The sequence below is a fragment of the Erinaceus europaeus genome, chromosome 15, assembly GCF_950295315.1.
Source record: "Erinaceus europaeus chromosome 15, mEriEur2.1, whole genome shotgun sequence".
Taxonomy (NCBI): Eukaryota; Metazoa; Chordata; class Mammalia; order Eulipotyphla; family Erinaceidae; genus Erinaceus; species Erinaceus europaeus.
This window is the reverse complement of record NC_080176.1, coordinates 11,372,088-11,389,346: the sequence shown is the minus strand read 5'-3', so window position 1 is coordinate 11,389,346 and position 17,259 is coordinate 11,372,088. Positions and strand designations below refer to the sequence as shown.

The following is a 17,259-nucleotide window of genomic DNA, read 5'->3' as shown; positions in this document are numbered from 1 at the left end:
AGATTTGTGACTCAATCCTGTCTTCTTATGTCTTTTTGCCTGATTCCTCTAAATTTTCCTCCAACAATAATACTTTTGTAATCCCTTTTCATTCCCTTTGCTTTCTTTTACTGCTTTTCACTTTCATTAAAACTCACAATAAGATACTCATTAGATGAAGTAATCTTGTTAAAAGCAAATGTTCTGCTTAGATCTTTTCTTTTTCCTGATTACGTAAAAATCTGCTTCCACCACTATACAAGTGAATTTCCTCTCTAATTAAACATGAATAGCTTTGGAGAACAAATACAGCCTGATTTTGAAAGCCAGATCTCTTAGGGAACAAGGGGTCAATTTCATTAATAAAAATCTGTTTCAGGCCTGAGCAAGCTGTTGCATTTCATTTCCCAATTAGCATTGAATGGACTTTCAGAATAACAAGGAAGAAGTTTGGATTACTTTGCTGGCATTCATCTTTCTTAGGGGAGGCTGAAAGTATTAGCAACCACTAATTTTTGGTTTTGCTTTTTTCTCTCCCCGAGCAAAGAAGCACAAAGGATTCTGTTTGATAGCCAGGCCTCCGGGTAGCTGAAACACCTGTCAAGATCACAAACTGTCAGGTGGTGAGCTTGTAGATGAAGGCGATGAAGAGCTGAAAGTGCCATTGTTCTGTGGGGAGGAGGAGATCCATTCGTGGTGGAATCTCCTGAGTGCTGGTCCCCAGGAGCTGAGTAACTCTGTGTTCTCTAATCCTAAGTGACCATGAAGATGGCTCAATAGTAGAGCACAGGACTTGCAGGCATGGAGGACAGGGTTCAATCCCCAGCACTGCATGTACCAGAGTGATGATCTGATACTCTCTCATTAATAAATAAATAAATCTTTTTAAAATAGACTGATCATAAATAATTAATGTCTGAATTAGTTATTTTCAGTACTCTCTTCTCTCATTATGTCTTCAACCAACTTTGCTTTCTTTGGAATTTTTTTTTTAAAGTAGATCAATTATAGTCGTGTGTGTGTGTGTGTGTGCATGTGCGCGCACACACACACACACACACACACACATACACACACTATCTAAGCCACGATCACACTACTTCTTCCTATTTCTAAAACCATACTATGTAAAGAATTTCATCCTGTTTCATCTTTACTATTTGGAGTTCAGATGATGATGATGAAATTGATGGGCCACATTCCTGAATTTTAACTACAAAGAAATAGAGGCTTAAATAGTATAATATGTTCCAGAAGCTTCAAGTTCAACCTTCTTTCTCAACCATGCCTTGAAGAGATGAGAAAAGGTGAATTTTTAAGTTCAGAAGGATTTGTTTCTTCTGCCTTTCCCTCTCTCTCTTTCTCTCAGGTGCCTTGCAGATGTGTGGTTTCACTGCTTTTTTTTTTTTTCTATTTAGAGAGAAAGAAAAAAGAGATGAGTCACCAGAACATTGGGGCTTTGTTCAGGGCCATAGCACCTCCCATGTGGTGTGAGGCTCATGACAAGGCCTCTTCTCCTACACCTACTCTTCTAAGGAGTTTTCACAGGCAAATGTCAGAGGACTACAGATCCTCACTGTATTAGAGGAAGCTTTGGTGCTGTAATGTCCTTCCCTCTGTCTCTATGTCTCTCTCTTTCTATCTGGAGAAATAAAATTAGTCTAGAGCAGTGAAGGCCCAGGGATGACCATAAATGAATAAATAACTGAGAAAGGACTGCTTCACTGTCCGATAGTGAGGAATATCTTCGTTTATTTTTTTAACTACTTTTTGCATATGCCACTTAATTTCAGACTCAGTTGCACATGCTTTTCAATTCCATTTCAGAGTGCTGTGATGAATGCAACTGTGTCTGAAATAAAGTGGCATATGCAAAAATGAGTTGAAGGGGAGAATTATCTTGCTCTCAAAGTAGCCACAAAGTTAATTTTTACTGTTTCACACACTCTGGGTTTAAAAAATAAATAAATGAAAAGGGGCGTGAGGCTGGGAAGTGGTGCACCAGGTAGAGAGCACATGTTATAATGTTCAAGGAACCAGGTTCAAGTCCTCAGTCCCCACCTGCAGGGAAGAAGCTTCACAAGTAGTGAAGCAGGGATGCAGGTATCTCTCTTCCTCTCTTTTTCTCTGTTTCCCTCTACCCTTTCAATGTCCCCCTGTCTTTATCCAAAATAAATAAATAATATTAAAACAAAAAAATTTACAACTAAATAAGACTTCCAGGCATTTCTACTGGTTCTCACTTGGGTACTGGACATGGACATGATGAAGATGGATGACATTCTGAGCCTGAAGAGTGAAAATTTCTTTTTTTAAAAATTTTAAAAGATATTTATTTATTTATTTTCTCTTTTGTTGCCCTTGTTGTTATATTGTTGTAGTTATTATTATTGTTATCAATGTTGTCATTGTTGGATAGGACAGAGAGAAATGGAGAGAGGAGGGGAAGACAGAGGGGGAGAGAAAGACAGACACCAGCAGACCTGCTTCACCGCCTGTGAAGCGACTCCCCTGCAGGTGGGGAGCCAGGGACTTGAACCAGGATCCTTATGCTGGTCCTTGCCCTTCGCGCCACATGCGCTTAACCCACTGCGCTATCGCCTGACTCCCAAGAGTGAAATTTTCTTAGAGAGGCCCCTGGACACCAGGCTTATTTGACTTGGCTAAATCCATCACAGACCCATCTGTTGGCCCATGGGTACCACCACAGGTCTTCAAGCAGGTGGTGGACATCCCATTTGTCAATGTCCATCTGGATTCCTGGAGGCACGTAGACTTGCCCTTCCATGTATGGCTCATCTGGAGCCTGCACTGGTGATGACTAGGAGAAAGACTAAAGTCCCTGTCCCTTCCTGGACTGGTATTTCTGTCATACAATAAAACAGATTAACACTTTCTAGGCTCATACTGTGGCCACATGTTGTGCAATCTTATGTCTATGAACTACAAGTACAAATCTCTGAGTGGGCAGGTTGCTCTAAAATCAGATTGTGAGTGACAACTGCAACACTGTGACTTTGTTAAGCACCATGAAACTGCAAATTTATAATGGCTGCATTACCTAGGCTGTAAATTATAACTCAATAAAACCACTAAAAAATAGACCTCTGAGGACTGGGAGTTGGCTTACCAGATCTGAAAGCACACATATTACCAGGCACAAGAACCTGAGTTCAATTCCTGGACAGCTCCATGGAAGCTCCTGCTGTAGGGAAGATTTATGAGTAGTGGAGTAATGCAGTGGTGTCTCTCATCTCTCTGTCTCTCCCTCACTATCTCTCTCGGCTGTACCCTCTACTTAAAAGACAAATGAAAGGGCCACTGGGAGCAGTGGATTCAAGTAGGTACAGAGCCCCAGTGATAACCCTGGTGGCAAAATAACAGTAACAACAACAGTAGTACATCTTCCCCTTGGGAGATTAGTCTATATTATTCTATAATTCTGATTTTTTTTTCAAATTATTTTCTACATTGTATGTCTTGATGACTTAACAGATGTTAAAAAAAAATCAAAGGAACCTCATAAGATTTCCTAAAGATGAACACAGCAGCTCTCATCATTCAATGTTCTGGTCATTCCAGAGAGAAAAGGTCCAAGTTCAGTGCCTGAAACCTTTCTGGCTGCCTTCCAAGGAGGGAGGCTGTTATGAGCTTTGCCCCAGGGTGACACTCTTCCTGGTCACTAATTAACCAGCTTTGTAAAGAGACTGCTCCACTGACATCCTGCTCGACCCATCTGGCCCAGCACCGGTGAGCAGAAAAGATGTCTACTCGTTACCACCAAGCTGCTAGTGATAGCTACCTGGAACTTCTGAAAGAGGCGACCAAGAGAGATCTGAATCTTTCTGATGAAGATGGCATGACACCCACGCTCCTGGCAGCCTACCATGGGAACCTTGAAGCTCTGGAGATTATCTGCAGCAGAGGGTAAGTTCAGCCTTCTGGTTCCAAATGGGAAGCAGTCTTTATGGTAGGATTTGGCAGACGGTGGCAAGAGGCAGAGAAGTAGGTGGAAATATTTGGCTCTCTATCTAGATTGTCTAAAACATGACTTTCTCACACTCTCTTTTCACACTGAGAATTGCCACTATACCAGTGGCCCCTCACACAGATCCTGAACCCAAAGGCATCATCAGACGCTTGGGGCAGGCAAGGTGGAAGGCATTTGAATTCTGTGCTTATTAAAAAACCATTTCTGTGAGATGTAAACTGTTGACTCTTTATAAAGGGATCACTGTTCTACTTGGTGTTAGGTGTTAACCTTGATTGTGACAGATAATGGGTGTTTTTACTTTACTTTCTCATTGAGCCCATTAAAATTCACAGCTATTTAGTAAGACTTGGTCCTTGCCTGAGAGACAGAGGTTGGGAGCTGGGAGGTGGTACACCCAATTGAGCACACACATCACCATACTCAAGGACACAGGTTTGAGCCCCCACTCCCCACCTGCAGGGGGTGGGCAGTGCTTCATGAGTGGTGAAGCAGGTCTGCAAGTGTCTGTGTTTCTCAATCGCCCTCTCCTCTCTCAATTTCTCTATGTCCTGTCAAATAAAAATTGAAAGAAAGAAAAAAAAATTGGCTGCTGTGAGCAGTGTATTCGTAATGCAGAGGCACCTAGCACCAGTGATAACCCTGGTGGCAATCCAAAACAAAAAACAAAACCAACACACACAAATAAAAGAACTAAATGAATTAACTAAAGAAATAACTCAATTAATAAAAAATAACTAAATAAAGGAGCTCAATGAATTCAATTCGAGACATACACATAGCAGTTTTGTATCAGCCATCTTGTGCCACTCGGTTTGCTGTAATCAATGAGAGACACCACTCTCATTCTCATAGGAATCAGATTTAGGAGAGGAAGACAGAAATTAACATTCAAAAGCATATGATTCAGAGGTCATTAAGTAAGTAGCATAGGCATATATTCCAATCTAAAGGGTGAGGGAACTCCTCCATGAGCATTTGTAAACTGCGTTCTGAAAGCTGAGGAGTTGACTTGGTAAAGGTGGAAGAGGGATTCCTCCCAGTGAGAGAGGGCACTGTGCATTTAAGGAATTAAACAGACTGGATATGGTTGGATGTTTGAGTAGGGAGCAACTAAGTTATAATAAGTAAGTCCAGATCACAAGAGCCTCATAAAGTTTGTTAATGCACTGAACTTTATCCTAAGGGTATGGAAAGCCATTGCTATAAGGTTGCACAAGATAACTACCTGGTAGATCTGTGTTTACAGAATTTGCTCAGACAGTTGTATAGTGGCCAGAGGGAATGGTCAGGGGTTGCATTAATGGTGGACCAGAAAGATGGTCTGGATTAGGGGTGTGGCAATGGGAATGGAGAGGTCTGGATGTATCTGAGTATCATTCTAGCCACAGAACCAGTTATGATTGACTATCTGTTGAGGTGGGTAATAAGAGAAGAGGATGATCAAAGGCCCACGCTCTGACTTTGATGACCTGTGGGAAGCACTTTCAGAAAGAGAAGAACCAGAGGTGGGGCTGAGTGGTGGTATCCATGGTTGAGCACACATACTATAATGTGCAAGGACCCTGGTTCAAGCCCTGAGTACCCACTTGCAGGGAAGGAAAGCCTCATGAATAGTGAAGAAATGCTACAGGTATCTCTCTCTCTTTCTCTCTTCTTTCCCTCTGGATTTCTCTCTTTCTCTACCCAATAAAATAAAAATTAATTAATTAAAAACAAAGAACCAAAGGTGGAGGGAGTTCCTTTGAAGAAAGAAGGAGGAAGTGAATGGAGGTGATGTCCATGCTTGCTGTCTGACCTGACTAAGTGGGGACACTGAGCCACTCCCTTCTCTCAAGATACCTTCTTCTCACAGCATACTACCTTTGCCAGAGGTACAACATGTCAGTTTCTTCACAACCAGTGAAATCCCTTGTTCTCTTTCAGGTCCAGTTTGGATGGGCTAAGTAGCAATTTTTAGTTGGGTGCTTTTATTTATGTATTCCTCTTAATGCACTATAAAGATTTTTGCCATGCTTATATATTCTTCTTTAATTTAGCTTTTGGTATTCTGGTTACTAAATATATTCCTTAGTCAACCTCTCTTTGAGGGTAAAAATTTAAACAGTACTGTGATGGATATTCCTATACATGAATCTTTGTTTACATTTTTTAAATCTTTGGCTTATTCTCCTGCACCCACCAAGATTATTGCTGGGGGCTGATTGCCTGTGCAATGACTCCAGTGCTCCTAGTAGCAATTTTTTCTTTTTCTTTTTCTTATAAGACAGGTAGAAATAGGGAACAAAAAAGGGAAAGAGAAGAAGAGAGAAAGAGAGATATCTGCAACAATGCTTTACCACTCATAAAGCTTCTCCCTGAAGGTAAAGACCAGGAGCTAGAATCCTCGTCCTCCATCATGGTAATGTTTGCACTCTACTGGTACTCCGCTGCCCATCCCCTTGTTCACATTTCTTTTAAGGACACTTTTTTTTTTTCCAAAGTGAGATTTCCAGATTAACCACCATATATATGCACAACGTAAAGGTGTTTTGCTATGTATTGACAAATTGTTGATTCCAGAAGTGAGCTCTCATTATTGCTAGTATAGGTCTAAAGTGCTAGATCAGTAACTTGAATTTTTTTTTTTTTTTTTTTTTTTAGATTTCTTTATTGGGAAGGATTAATGGTTTACAGCTGATAGTAAATACAATAGTTTGTATATGCATAACATTTCCCAGTTTTCCACATAATAATTCAACTCTCAGTAAGTCTTCCTCTGCCATCATGTTCCAGGACCTGAACCCTACCCCCTACCACAGTCTTTTACTTTGGTTCAATACACCATGCCCAGTACAAGTTTTGTTTAGTGAATTCCTTTCTGATCTTGTTTTTCAACTTCTGCCTCTGAATGAGATCATCCCATATTCACCCGTTTGTTTGTGACTTATCTCACTTAACATGATTTCTTCAAGCTCCAACTTTTAAGTCAGGGCAGGGGTAGATAGCATACTGGTTATACAAAGAGACTCTCATGCCTGAGGCTCCAACGTCCCAAAATCAATCCCCTGTACCACCATAAACCAGAGCTGAAGTGCTTTATACTTCCACTTTTGGGAACTACACATTTTAAAAACTTGTCCCATGTTTATATCAGGGTTTTTGCTTTCTCATTGTTTTATAAAAACACTTTTAAGAGTATCAGCCTTTCATCATCATCCTTTAAATATTTTCATAATTTATATTTTGTCAAGAGATATTTTCAATATACATGAAAAATATATTTACATATATATTTATATTTAAGTCAGTTGATTTTTTACTACATAGTTCTAACTTGGTAATCATGCCAAAATACTGACTGGTATTTTCTATAGGATATTTTAAATTTCATGCTACTTTAAGTACTGAATTCATAGACCTTTTACTTTCATTTGAGGTCCAAGATTATGATCTAACTACTCATTCTTCAAGAGGTTAGTCATTTGTCTCAGTACTGTTTGTCATATATAATCTACCGCTTTCCCATTTATTTACTAGACATTGATTTTGGGTACAAAAATTCTTCTAGCCTGCTTTTTCTAGCTCTTCTTTCTCACCTATGGTCTTGTTTCTTTCCCTTCAGAAATAGTTCAGATGTGTTGTGTTATAGTAGCTTGGAGTAGACTGGGGAAAAAAAAAAGGAAGGATTATTATAACCAGATTCTGCCTTTAAGACTCTGCATGAGATAAAAATATCAATTTGATCTAAGAAGATAAAAAAGAAACAAATTGAAATTAAATTTAGAAATTACTATATTACTGAGGTCCATTCCATTCTGATGATTTCAGTAGTTATTTGCCACTACCTGGCTGAGACAATAGATGACATGATAACCATTGATGTCCAGACTATGGCTTCATTAAACAAATTTTCTTAAATGTAAAGATAAAAACCAATAACTATGGGAGTCGGGCGGTAGCACAGTGGGTTAAGCGCACATGGTGCAAAGTGCAAGGACCGGCTTAAGGATCCCGGTTCGAGCCCTTGGCTCCCCACCTGCAGAGGAGTCGCTTCACAGGCGGTGAAGCAGGTCTGCAGGTGTCTTATCTTTCCCCCTCTCTGTCTTCCCCTCCTCTCTCCATGTCTCTCTGTCCTATCCAACAATGACAACATCAAGAACAATAACTACAACAATAAAACAAGGGCAACAAAAGGGAATAAATAAATAAATATTTAAAAAAGAAAGAAAAAAAATATATGTACACCAATGACTATATGTACTGTCTACCCTGAGAAAAATCAAACTAGTTACATGCAATTTCATTTTGTCTTGTAAATGTGCATAAATTTTACAAGTTCTGTTTCATTACTTAAAATGAACCCGAACTTTTTTTCTTACATGATTATTAAAGGAATTCATACTTATTGCAACATTTCATTTCATATTGAAAGATATACTTAATAAAATAAAAATCATACCAATGCTCATAGTCATTAATGTTTAAGCATATACCCAACACTTTTTGTTCTGAGAACATTCTCTTGAAAAAGGCAGTCACAGGGAGTCAGGTGGTAGCGCAGCAGGTTAAGCGCAGGTGGTGCAAAGCACAAGGACTGACTGTCATAATTAAGGGTCCTGGTTCAAGCCCCTGGCTCCCATCCACCGAGGGGTTGCTTCACAAGTGGTGAAGCAGGTCTGCAGGTGTCTGTCTATCTTTCTCTCCTCCCCTCCTTTCTCCATTTCTCTCTGTCCTATCCAACAACGACGGCATTAATAACAATAATAACTACAACAATAAAACAACAAGGGCAACAAAAGGGAAAATAAATAAATATAAAAAAAGAAATTAAAAAGAGAAAAGCTTAAAAAACAAGAAAAAGGCAGTCACATTATTCAAACTACTCTGAAACCTCACTTCTAATTATTTAACAGTAGATCTGAGCAATTTGCATTGCAAAGCAGAGATCCATGTGACTACTTCTAACAATTAGTTGGTGTTCTGTTTTATGGTTTCATTATAGTGTAGTTAATCAGTTACTTGTTCCTGAAGTTTAATTTGAGTCTGGATTTTGTTCAAGGAAATTGGGACAAATATCCTTGCTCATTCATCTTTGCACAAGGATCTGTTATTTCTCGTTAGGATAAATTCCTAAAGGTAGAATTGTTGATCCAAGAGAGTGCCTTGTCTGAGAGGTTTTTGGCATGTATCTTAATAGGAAATGTGAGCCATTTTATACTTCCCCTCACTTTATTCATGTCCTCATGTCCTCATACTTGGCTGCCAAGGCCAACTATTATTATTCTTTTTAAAGGGTGCCTATCTGATAAGTAAAAACAAAACAAAACAAAAACAGTGCACTGCTGTTTTATTTTATTGTTGCTCTAGGACTTCACTGCTCTGGATCAACTTCTTCAGATTTAAAGACGAACATGGAGAGATGGCAAGATGGAGAAATGGAGAGATGGAGAGGGTTAAGGAAAAGGAGAAAGGGGAGAGAGAGAGAGAGAGAGAGATTGAGACCAGAGCACTACAGCTTCCCTCATTGCTGTTGCATTCACATGTGGTGCACTGGGGGGTTGAACCAAGGTCGAACATTTCTTTGATTACTAGTGACATTCTTTCTTATGTAGAAAAATATTTTTAAAAGAATTTTTTTCTCAATGTGTCACAAAAATAAAAACTTCAAAAAGAGAAATAAAATAAAACAGCTGCTCAGAATAATTTAAAATAAGCAAGTGGCTGGGTGGTGGTGCACTTTGTTGAGCACACACGTTACCATGTACGAGGATCTGGGTTCAAGCCCCCAGTCCCCACGTATGGTGGGGAAGCTTTGTGAGCCACTGCAGTGCTGCAGGTGTCTCTCTTTCTCTCTTACTCTCTCTGCTCCTTCGCTCTCACTTTTTCTCTGTGTCTAGCCAATCAATTATTAAGTAAATAAAATGTTTTTAAAAAAATATAAGCAAATTTTCCATTTGCTGACAATAACATCAAAACATTTTTTAAAACTATCACCTAGATGCACTGTCTTTTCCAAAAATAAGGCACATATGATTACTTTAAAATCTCTTCTGTGAGCTCCTCTTCAGGAAGAAAGGGAATGGGGGAAAAAATCAAGACCAGGCTGACTTTTGTCCAAGGAAACTTTATAGCATCAAAATTGGACTCAGATTATCAAACTAGGTAGAGAACACCAACTTGTGACACTGAGACAGGCTTGTGTAATAGTTCTAAAAAGAGATTTGAAAGACACCAAAAATTGACAGGCAATGATCAAATTTACAGGAACCCTATGAAACTTGTCAATAGAAAATGATGTTATTTATTGATGATTTGTACATCAGGATCAGCAAGATAACTTGGGAAGGTGATCAATCTTGCATACATGCAACCCAGGTTTGAACCTGTCTCCCACTGCACTGGGGGCAGTGTGTGTGTATTGGGGAGGCGGTGCTTCAGTGTTATGGTGTCTCTCCTTAAAAGTTGGCCCAGAGGGCAGGGGTAGATAGTATAATGGTTATGCAAACAGACTCTCATCCCTGAGGCTTCAAAGTCCCAGGTTCAGTCCCCCACATCACCATAAACCAGAGCTCAGCAGTGCTCTGGTTAAGGGGGTGGGGAGAGGAGTTGGTCAGAGCAGTGAAGTCTTAGGGATGACATAAACTTATAAACCAGCAAGCAAATATTATATATCCATTTGGAAAATTATCTGCAAATGGAATTTTCACAGTGGAGAAGTAGGGAAGGAAACTCATGGGTCAACTTACTGAAAGTTTCATCTGCAAATTTGAATTTTGCATTTGTGGGGCTCAAGTAATGGCACACCTGGTAGCGTGCACATATGTCATGTATGAGGTCCTGGTGCCTACCTGCAGGGGAGAATTGTAACACATGGTACAATAGTCTGCAGGTGTCTCCCCTTCTCTGTCTCCTTCAATGGCTTTTTTAAAATGGCCAGTGGGGGTGGAGATAGAAAGCATAATGATTATGTGAAGAGACTCTTGGGCCTGAGGCTCCAAAGTCCCAGGTTCAGTGCCCAGCACCACCATAAGCTAAAGCTGATCAGTGCTCTGGTAAAACACACACACAACCACCACCACTGTCAACAACAACAAGATAACAAAACAGACAAAACAAACAAACAAACAAAAGGCCGCTGGCAATGGTGGAGTCCTGCAGGCACAAGCCTCACTGGTATAAAAAAAAAAATTGCATTTGAAATTTTCTTGAAAGAAGACCCATCTTTGGCTCAAGATAATTTTAGTTCCCTTGAGATAAACAGATTCCACATCTCTATGGCCTGAAGTATATAGATATAGAGATAGAGATATATATAGATATATATAAGCATATCGCTCAAATTTCTCAATACCCTGTGACACACCCCACCCCCAACTCCAAAACTGCCACTCACTCATGATTTTTTTTTTTAACTCGTCTGATGTATGGATAATTTCAGGCAAATTAAATCAGTATGGTTTTCTTAATGTTTATAGTGATATCCTCGATGTGTTAACAATTCCTCTAATGTCTAGGACACTTAGAAGTCTTTTGAATGTGGTATTTGGTTAAAATAAATACAAAATGAAACTGCATCTGTGAGGCTGAGGTACTCTTCTCCCCTAAGATACACAGCTGTGCTGAGATTCAGAGAGGTCTCCTTTGATCCAAAACACATCAGGCTGACAGACCAGAGCCCTCCTGAAAGTGAGGCCCAACGGACCTATGTTATTCCGTATTTGCTTTCCTTAGATTCAGTTTCACTGTCTTTCTTCTCTCTCTTTGTGCTTATTCCCCATTGCCCCCGTCTCAGCGCACTCTGGTCAGGCTGAAGTTTCCTCTTGATTCCCCAGCTACCCCAGGTAACATCACCCATATGCCCACCCGCTCACTCTGCTTCTCTGTTCAGAAGGAGGCTGCCAACCGCCAGCTCATGGGCTGGATCTAGCCCACAAATGTGTTTTATTTGGATACCATCGCATTTGCTTTCAAATGTGAGCCAACATCGTGAAACTAAAAAGTTCTGTGTGAAATTCTGGATTTCTGGTTTTGTGTTAGAAATGGGAGCTCTGGCAGCACGGTGGCTGCTTTCCTTCAAGCTTACGATTCACCACAGGTGAACCACAGCTGGGAGGAGCCAGGTAGAACTAGCACTTCGGAGAGCAAACCTGGCTCCAACCTTTTGTTTTGTTCTTAGACAGAGACAGACAGAAAGGCAGAGAGAGAGAACGAAATAGACCACAGTACCCATGCTTCCTTCAAAGAGGTGGGGCCCAAGCTTGACCCTCAGATGCTCACATGGCAAAGCAGTACACTATCCCAGCGAGTTATTTTTGCTGTCACCCCACTCCTTCATCCAGTTTTTGGCATAGTTTCTTCTTCTTGGTTTCTTTCAGCTGACTGTGAGACTAGGAGATAGAGCTGTTACAGAGGACAAAACAAACACAAAACAATGCCTTTTCCCTTGGGGACATATTATCCATTTAGGGAAATAGGGCATACTTCTACTTAACAAATTTAGTTAGACTAGGAGTGTTATAAAGCTACAAGGGCTTTTACAGTGCTGTAGGGGATTTATTAGATGGGTATGGGGAAAGAATATAAGAAATTCAGGGTCCAGGAGGTGGCACAGCCAGTGAAACGGGCATAATACGAAGGGCAAGGACCTGCGCAAGAGTCTGGGTTTGAGCCCACCGCTCCCCACCTGCAGGGAGGAAGCTTCACAAGGGTCAAAGCAGGTCTGCAGGCGTCTATCTTTCTCTCTCCATCACTATCTCTCCTCCCCCACTCAATTTCTCTCTGTCCTAGTCCAAAAAAAAAAAAAAAAAGGAAAAAATGGGGCTGCCAGGAGCAGTGAATTTCTAGTGCTGGCACCAAGCACTAGCGGTAACCCTGGAGCAAAAAACAAAAAAGAAAGAAAGAAAGAAAAGTATATAAGAAATTCACGATTATGAGTTTAGAGACAAGGAAATGGTAATAGGTAATAGCTACTGAATATTCATTAGGTACCAGGTACTTTGCCAGTACTTTGCAGATATTAACTTGCTCACATAACAATGATGAGCAGGCAACATCCTTGGTTCCAGATGGATTCACTGAGTCTTAGACGGGTAAAGCCTGAGGCAACAGTGCCGTGTGTTAGCATGAGTGTTTCATGTTGGAAAACCATTAGACTTTAAGATAATCCAAAATGTACCATTGGGGAAGTCAAACTAAACTCTCTGAGTCTTGCTTTACCTCCCTAATAATTATTTGTGTCTTCCTTGTCTAAGAAGGAGATCCTGGTGGGTGGTGGGTGGTGGGTGCAGGATGGTGGGTGGTGGGTGGTGGGTGGTGGGTGGCCCTGGAGGTGTGGGGAGTGGGCACAGGGCTGTGAGTGTGCAGGTGCTTTCAAATAGAAAATCATGAAGAAGCTGGGGGTCCCATAAAGACTTCACAAAGCTAACCATCTAATTATAGGACACCAGGTGGGTCACGCTAAATAGTGGAGGTACTTCCAACCTGTCAGGACCCTGCAAATCACTTGGGGAATCTTAACTTAGGCTGAGATGCAAAATTCTGTATTTCTAACAAACTTGCTCATGATTGTTCTACTGCTGCTGCTGGTCCAGGGCTCAGCTTTCCTTGGTAGGGCGTGGGGCGATGGTGGAACAGTGCTATGAGGCTCCTCCCTTTCTTTTAGCCACTTCCTATATCTGAATTTAAAAAAATAATGGAAATAAGAATGGAAGAGTTAGTTGTGCAAGGCCCCTGTGCCATGAAAGCAAAACACAAAACAAAACAAAATAGTAAGATAGCTCTGTTTATTTCCCCTGAAGCATTAAAAGTCACCTATTCAGAAAGTTTTTTGGGGACAACTTTCCTGTTTCTAGAAAGGAGGCTGGAGCTAGGTTCTTTTTGTTTCTGGCCACACGTCATCTAAATGCAACTTATCTGGACTTTCAGACATGAACTTTAACGATGCTAAGGCAGAATTAGTATAGACTTTGTTTTTATTCTGGGAGATTATGCTGGGGGGGGGATAAAATAGTAGTGTGGACTGTTGCTGCTTTCTCTTTCAGAGGGGACCCTGACAGATGTGACATATGGGGAAATACTCCTCTACACTATGCAGCCTCCAATGGTCACACTCACTGCGTCTCATTCCTGATCAACTTCGGTGCCAACATCTTTGCCCTAGACAATGATCTACAATCTCCACTGGATGCCGCTGCCAGCAGAGAACAGAAGGAGTGTGTTGCTCTCCTGGATAAGGCTGCCACAGCCCAGAATGTCATGAACTCCAAGAAGGTCGCCCGGCTGAAGGAGCAGGCACAGAAGAATGCCAGGAGACAGATCAAAGAATGTGAGAGGCTCCAAGAGAAGCACCAAAACAAGTTGGCCCGCACCTACAGCAAAGAGGAATCCTCTGGGACTCTCTCTTCTTCCAGGGGCACTTCATCCAGCTCATCCCTTTCAAATGCTCCCACTTCTATCACCTTTGGGTCGATCTCAAAGGGCATTAAAGACACCTTCAGGTTAAAGTTCAAGAAGAACAAAGACACAGCAGAGCAAGCAGAGAAGGGGAGCAGAAGCGGGCAGAGGAATGTGATGGAAGTGTTCAGAGAGGAGGAGGAGGGAGAGGAATTCTCAGGGGATTTCAAAGAGAAGCTTCATTTTTTAGCAGAGGAGGACAGCGGTACCCAACACGAATCCATTCTCAGCCGCCCGGGTCTTGGAAATATTCTTTTTAAAAGAAGCACTATGTTGAGCCCCGAAGATATCTCAGACAGCAAGAGGGAACTGGGATTTAAAATGCCCAGTGAATTGTTTCAGAGGCAAGGAGCCGTAGATGCTGAGGAAGCCGAGACAGGTGAGGGCAGGGAGGAACCAGACCAGGAATGTGACCTGCCTTGGGATGAGCACGAAGTGGAGTGGGAAGAAGACGTGGTGGACGCGACGCCCCTGGAAGTCTTCTTGCAATCCCACCACCTGGAAGAATTCCTCCCCATTTTCTTGAGAGAGCAGATCGATCTAGAAGCTCTGTTGCTTTGCTCTGATGAGGACCTTCAGAGCATACAAATGCAGCTGGGGCCCAGGAAGAAAGTTCTTAGTGCCATACAACGAAGGAAGCAGGTGATCCAACAGCCTGGGCTGCTGGTCGACACCAGCCTCTGATGAAGTGTGGGGTGCTGGACCGAGAAGGCAGTAATGGGGTGATGCTGTGGCCCATAGGAACCTTTCTGGGCAATGCCCCCCCTCTATCCAAAGCAAGACCAGTGGGGATGTCTTCTAGGATCTTGATTATTTCTACCTGAGAAAGAGGGTCAAATTCTGTTCTGAGTAAGACTCTGCCTCTCCTAGTGAATCACCAGTGTGACACTCCAGGGGATTTGGGGGCAAGAAAATGACATTTCTTTCCAACTATATTTTTTATGTCTTTGAGTATGAATGACAGATATGGGAAAGGACTCCCTTTATTCCCTAATTCTGAAGTTAAAAATTGTCTTTCATCACACTAGTGTTTACTTTCTGATCCTCATGGTTGTGGGGGTTCTCAATCCAGTTCTGCCCTGAGGACAATCATGTCTTCTTATGTATCACATCACTTTCATTACAAAGTAGATGCACTACCCAGGTGAGCTACCTTGATGACTCAGCTCTCCAGTTTTGCCTGTTGGTGGAGGCTAAAGCTTTTCCATTGGCCTGAGGCTTGTTGCCCAACTTAAATGTGTCTCACCCTTCAACAGATGCTTACAAGGAATGGAAACAGCTCTATAATACTTCTGCTTGGGAACAGGGGTATAATGGCAGGTAGGGGGGTATGAGGGAAGAAATGTTCAATACGATGTCGCAGCTGGAGAGATAGCTCAGCAGATAGAGCACAGGACTTGCATCAATGACGTCTTAGGTTCTATCCCCAGTACCACATATGCTGGAAGCTGAGCTCTGATGTCTTACCCTCATGAAATAAATAATCTTAAAAAGAGATATAAGCTATCAGTTATGCATTGACTTGTGCTTTTTCCCTTCTCCCTTCTCCCCAATTTATTCGTTGAAGTCCTCAGCCCCCACGTGACTGTACTTAAAGATAAGCTCTTTAAAGAGGCCACTAAGACTGAATGAGGGGGTCCGGGAGGTGGCACAATGGATAAAGCACTGGATTCTCAAGCATGACGTCCCGAGTTCAATCCCGAGCAGCACATGTACCAGAGTGATAGGTGGTTCTTGCTCTCTCTCCTCCTATCTTTCTCATTAATAAATAAATAAAATCTTAAAAAAAAAAGAGTGAATGAGGTCCTGTGCAAGGATCCCGGTTCAAGCCCCTGGTTCTCCACCTATGGGGGGGGGGGTCACTTCACGATCAGTGAAGCAGGTCTGCGGGTGTTTATCTCTCTCCCCCTTTTTGTTTGCCCCTCCTCTGTCAGTCTCTCTGCCCTGTCAAATAAAAAGGAAAAAATGGCCTCCAGGAGCAGTGGATTCATAGTGCAGACGCGGAACCCCAACGATAACCCTGGGGGCAAAAATGACTGAGTGAGTTCGTGAAGGTGAGACCCTAATTATTCTTTATGGCTGATGTCATTCATGCTTGGAGGAAAGCCCATATGAAGACAGAGCATGAAAGCAGACATCTGCAAGCCAAAGGGGAAATCAAACCTTTCATTACCTTGATCTTTGCTTTCCAATTTCCCTGAGTTTTGAGAAAATAAATCACTGCGGCTGAAACTACTCCGTCTGCAGTATTTTGAGACAGCCCTGATAGACTAGTACAAGTGCCTCAGCAAACAGGTGGGAGAGGATAGAGGAATGCAGGAAAAAAGTCTGACCTGTGTGATGGCTTTTCTAAGGGTAACTTCCTCCTGAAACTGGACGCAGAAAGAAAAGGAAATCTACGATCTTTGTAGAAAAAAAAATTATAAAATTTTATGGGGCCAGGTGGTGGTGCACCCGGTTGAGTGTACCCATTACCATGTACAAGGGCTCAGGTATAAGCCCTACCTGCTGCAGGAGGGAAGCTTCATGAGTGGTGAAGCAGGCCTACAGGTGTATCTCTTTCCTTCTTCTCTTTCCTATCTCCTCCTCCTCTATAGTTCCTATTATGGGAACTCTTATACCCACTTGGTTTGGCTGAGAAGCCAGGGACCTGCCAAACTACAGTGTAAGCTCTGTTAGTGCCAGATCTCATAGACCCACGCTGTCAATCTGTCACACAGCAGGGACCAATAGAGATTGTTGAAAAACTGGGCATGATGCCAAGGTTGGTTGCAGGATGAAGATTCCTCTGTTCTGCTGACTAGGAATTTGACCCAGTGGAGGTGGACAAAGTGACATCAAAAAGACTAACTGCA

General features: G+C 41.8%; 1 protein-coding gene across 1 annotated transcript; it reads left to right on the top strand.

The window, feature by feature from the left end:
- Positions 1-3,722: 3,722 nt before the first annotated feature.
- ANKS4B (ankyrin repeat and sterile alpha motif domain containing 4B) lies at positions 3,723-15,752 on the top strand. The gene is made up of 2 exons (XM_007516557.3): positions 3,723-3,906; positions 13,993-15,752. The coding sequence occupies exons 1-2, from the start codon at positions 3,743-3,745 to the stop codon at positions 15,086-15,088; spliced, it is 1,260 nt and encodes a 419-aa protein (XP_007516619.1). The 5' UTR covers positions 3,723-3,742; the 3' UTR covers positions 15,089-15,752.
- Positions 15,753-17,259: the final 1,507 nt, after the last annotated feature.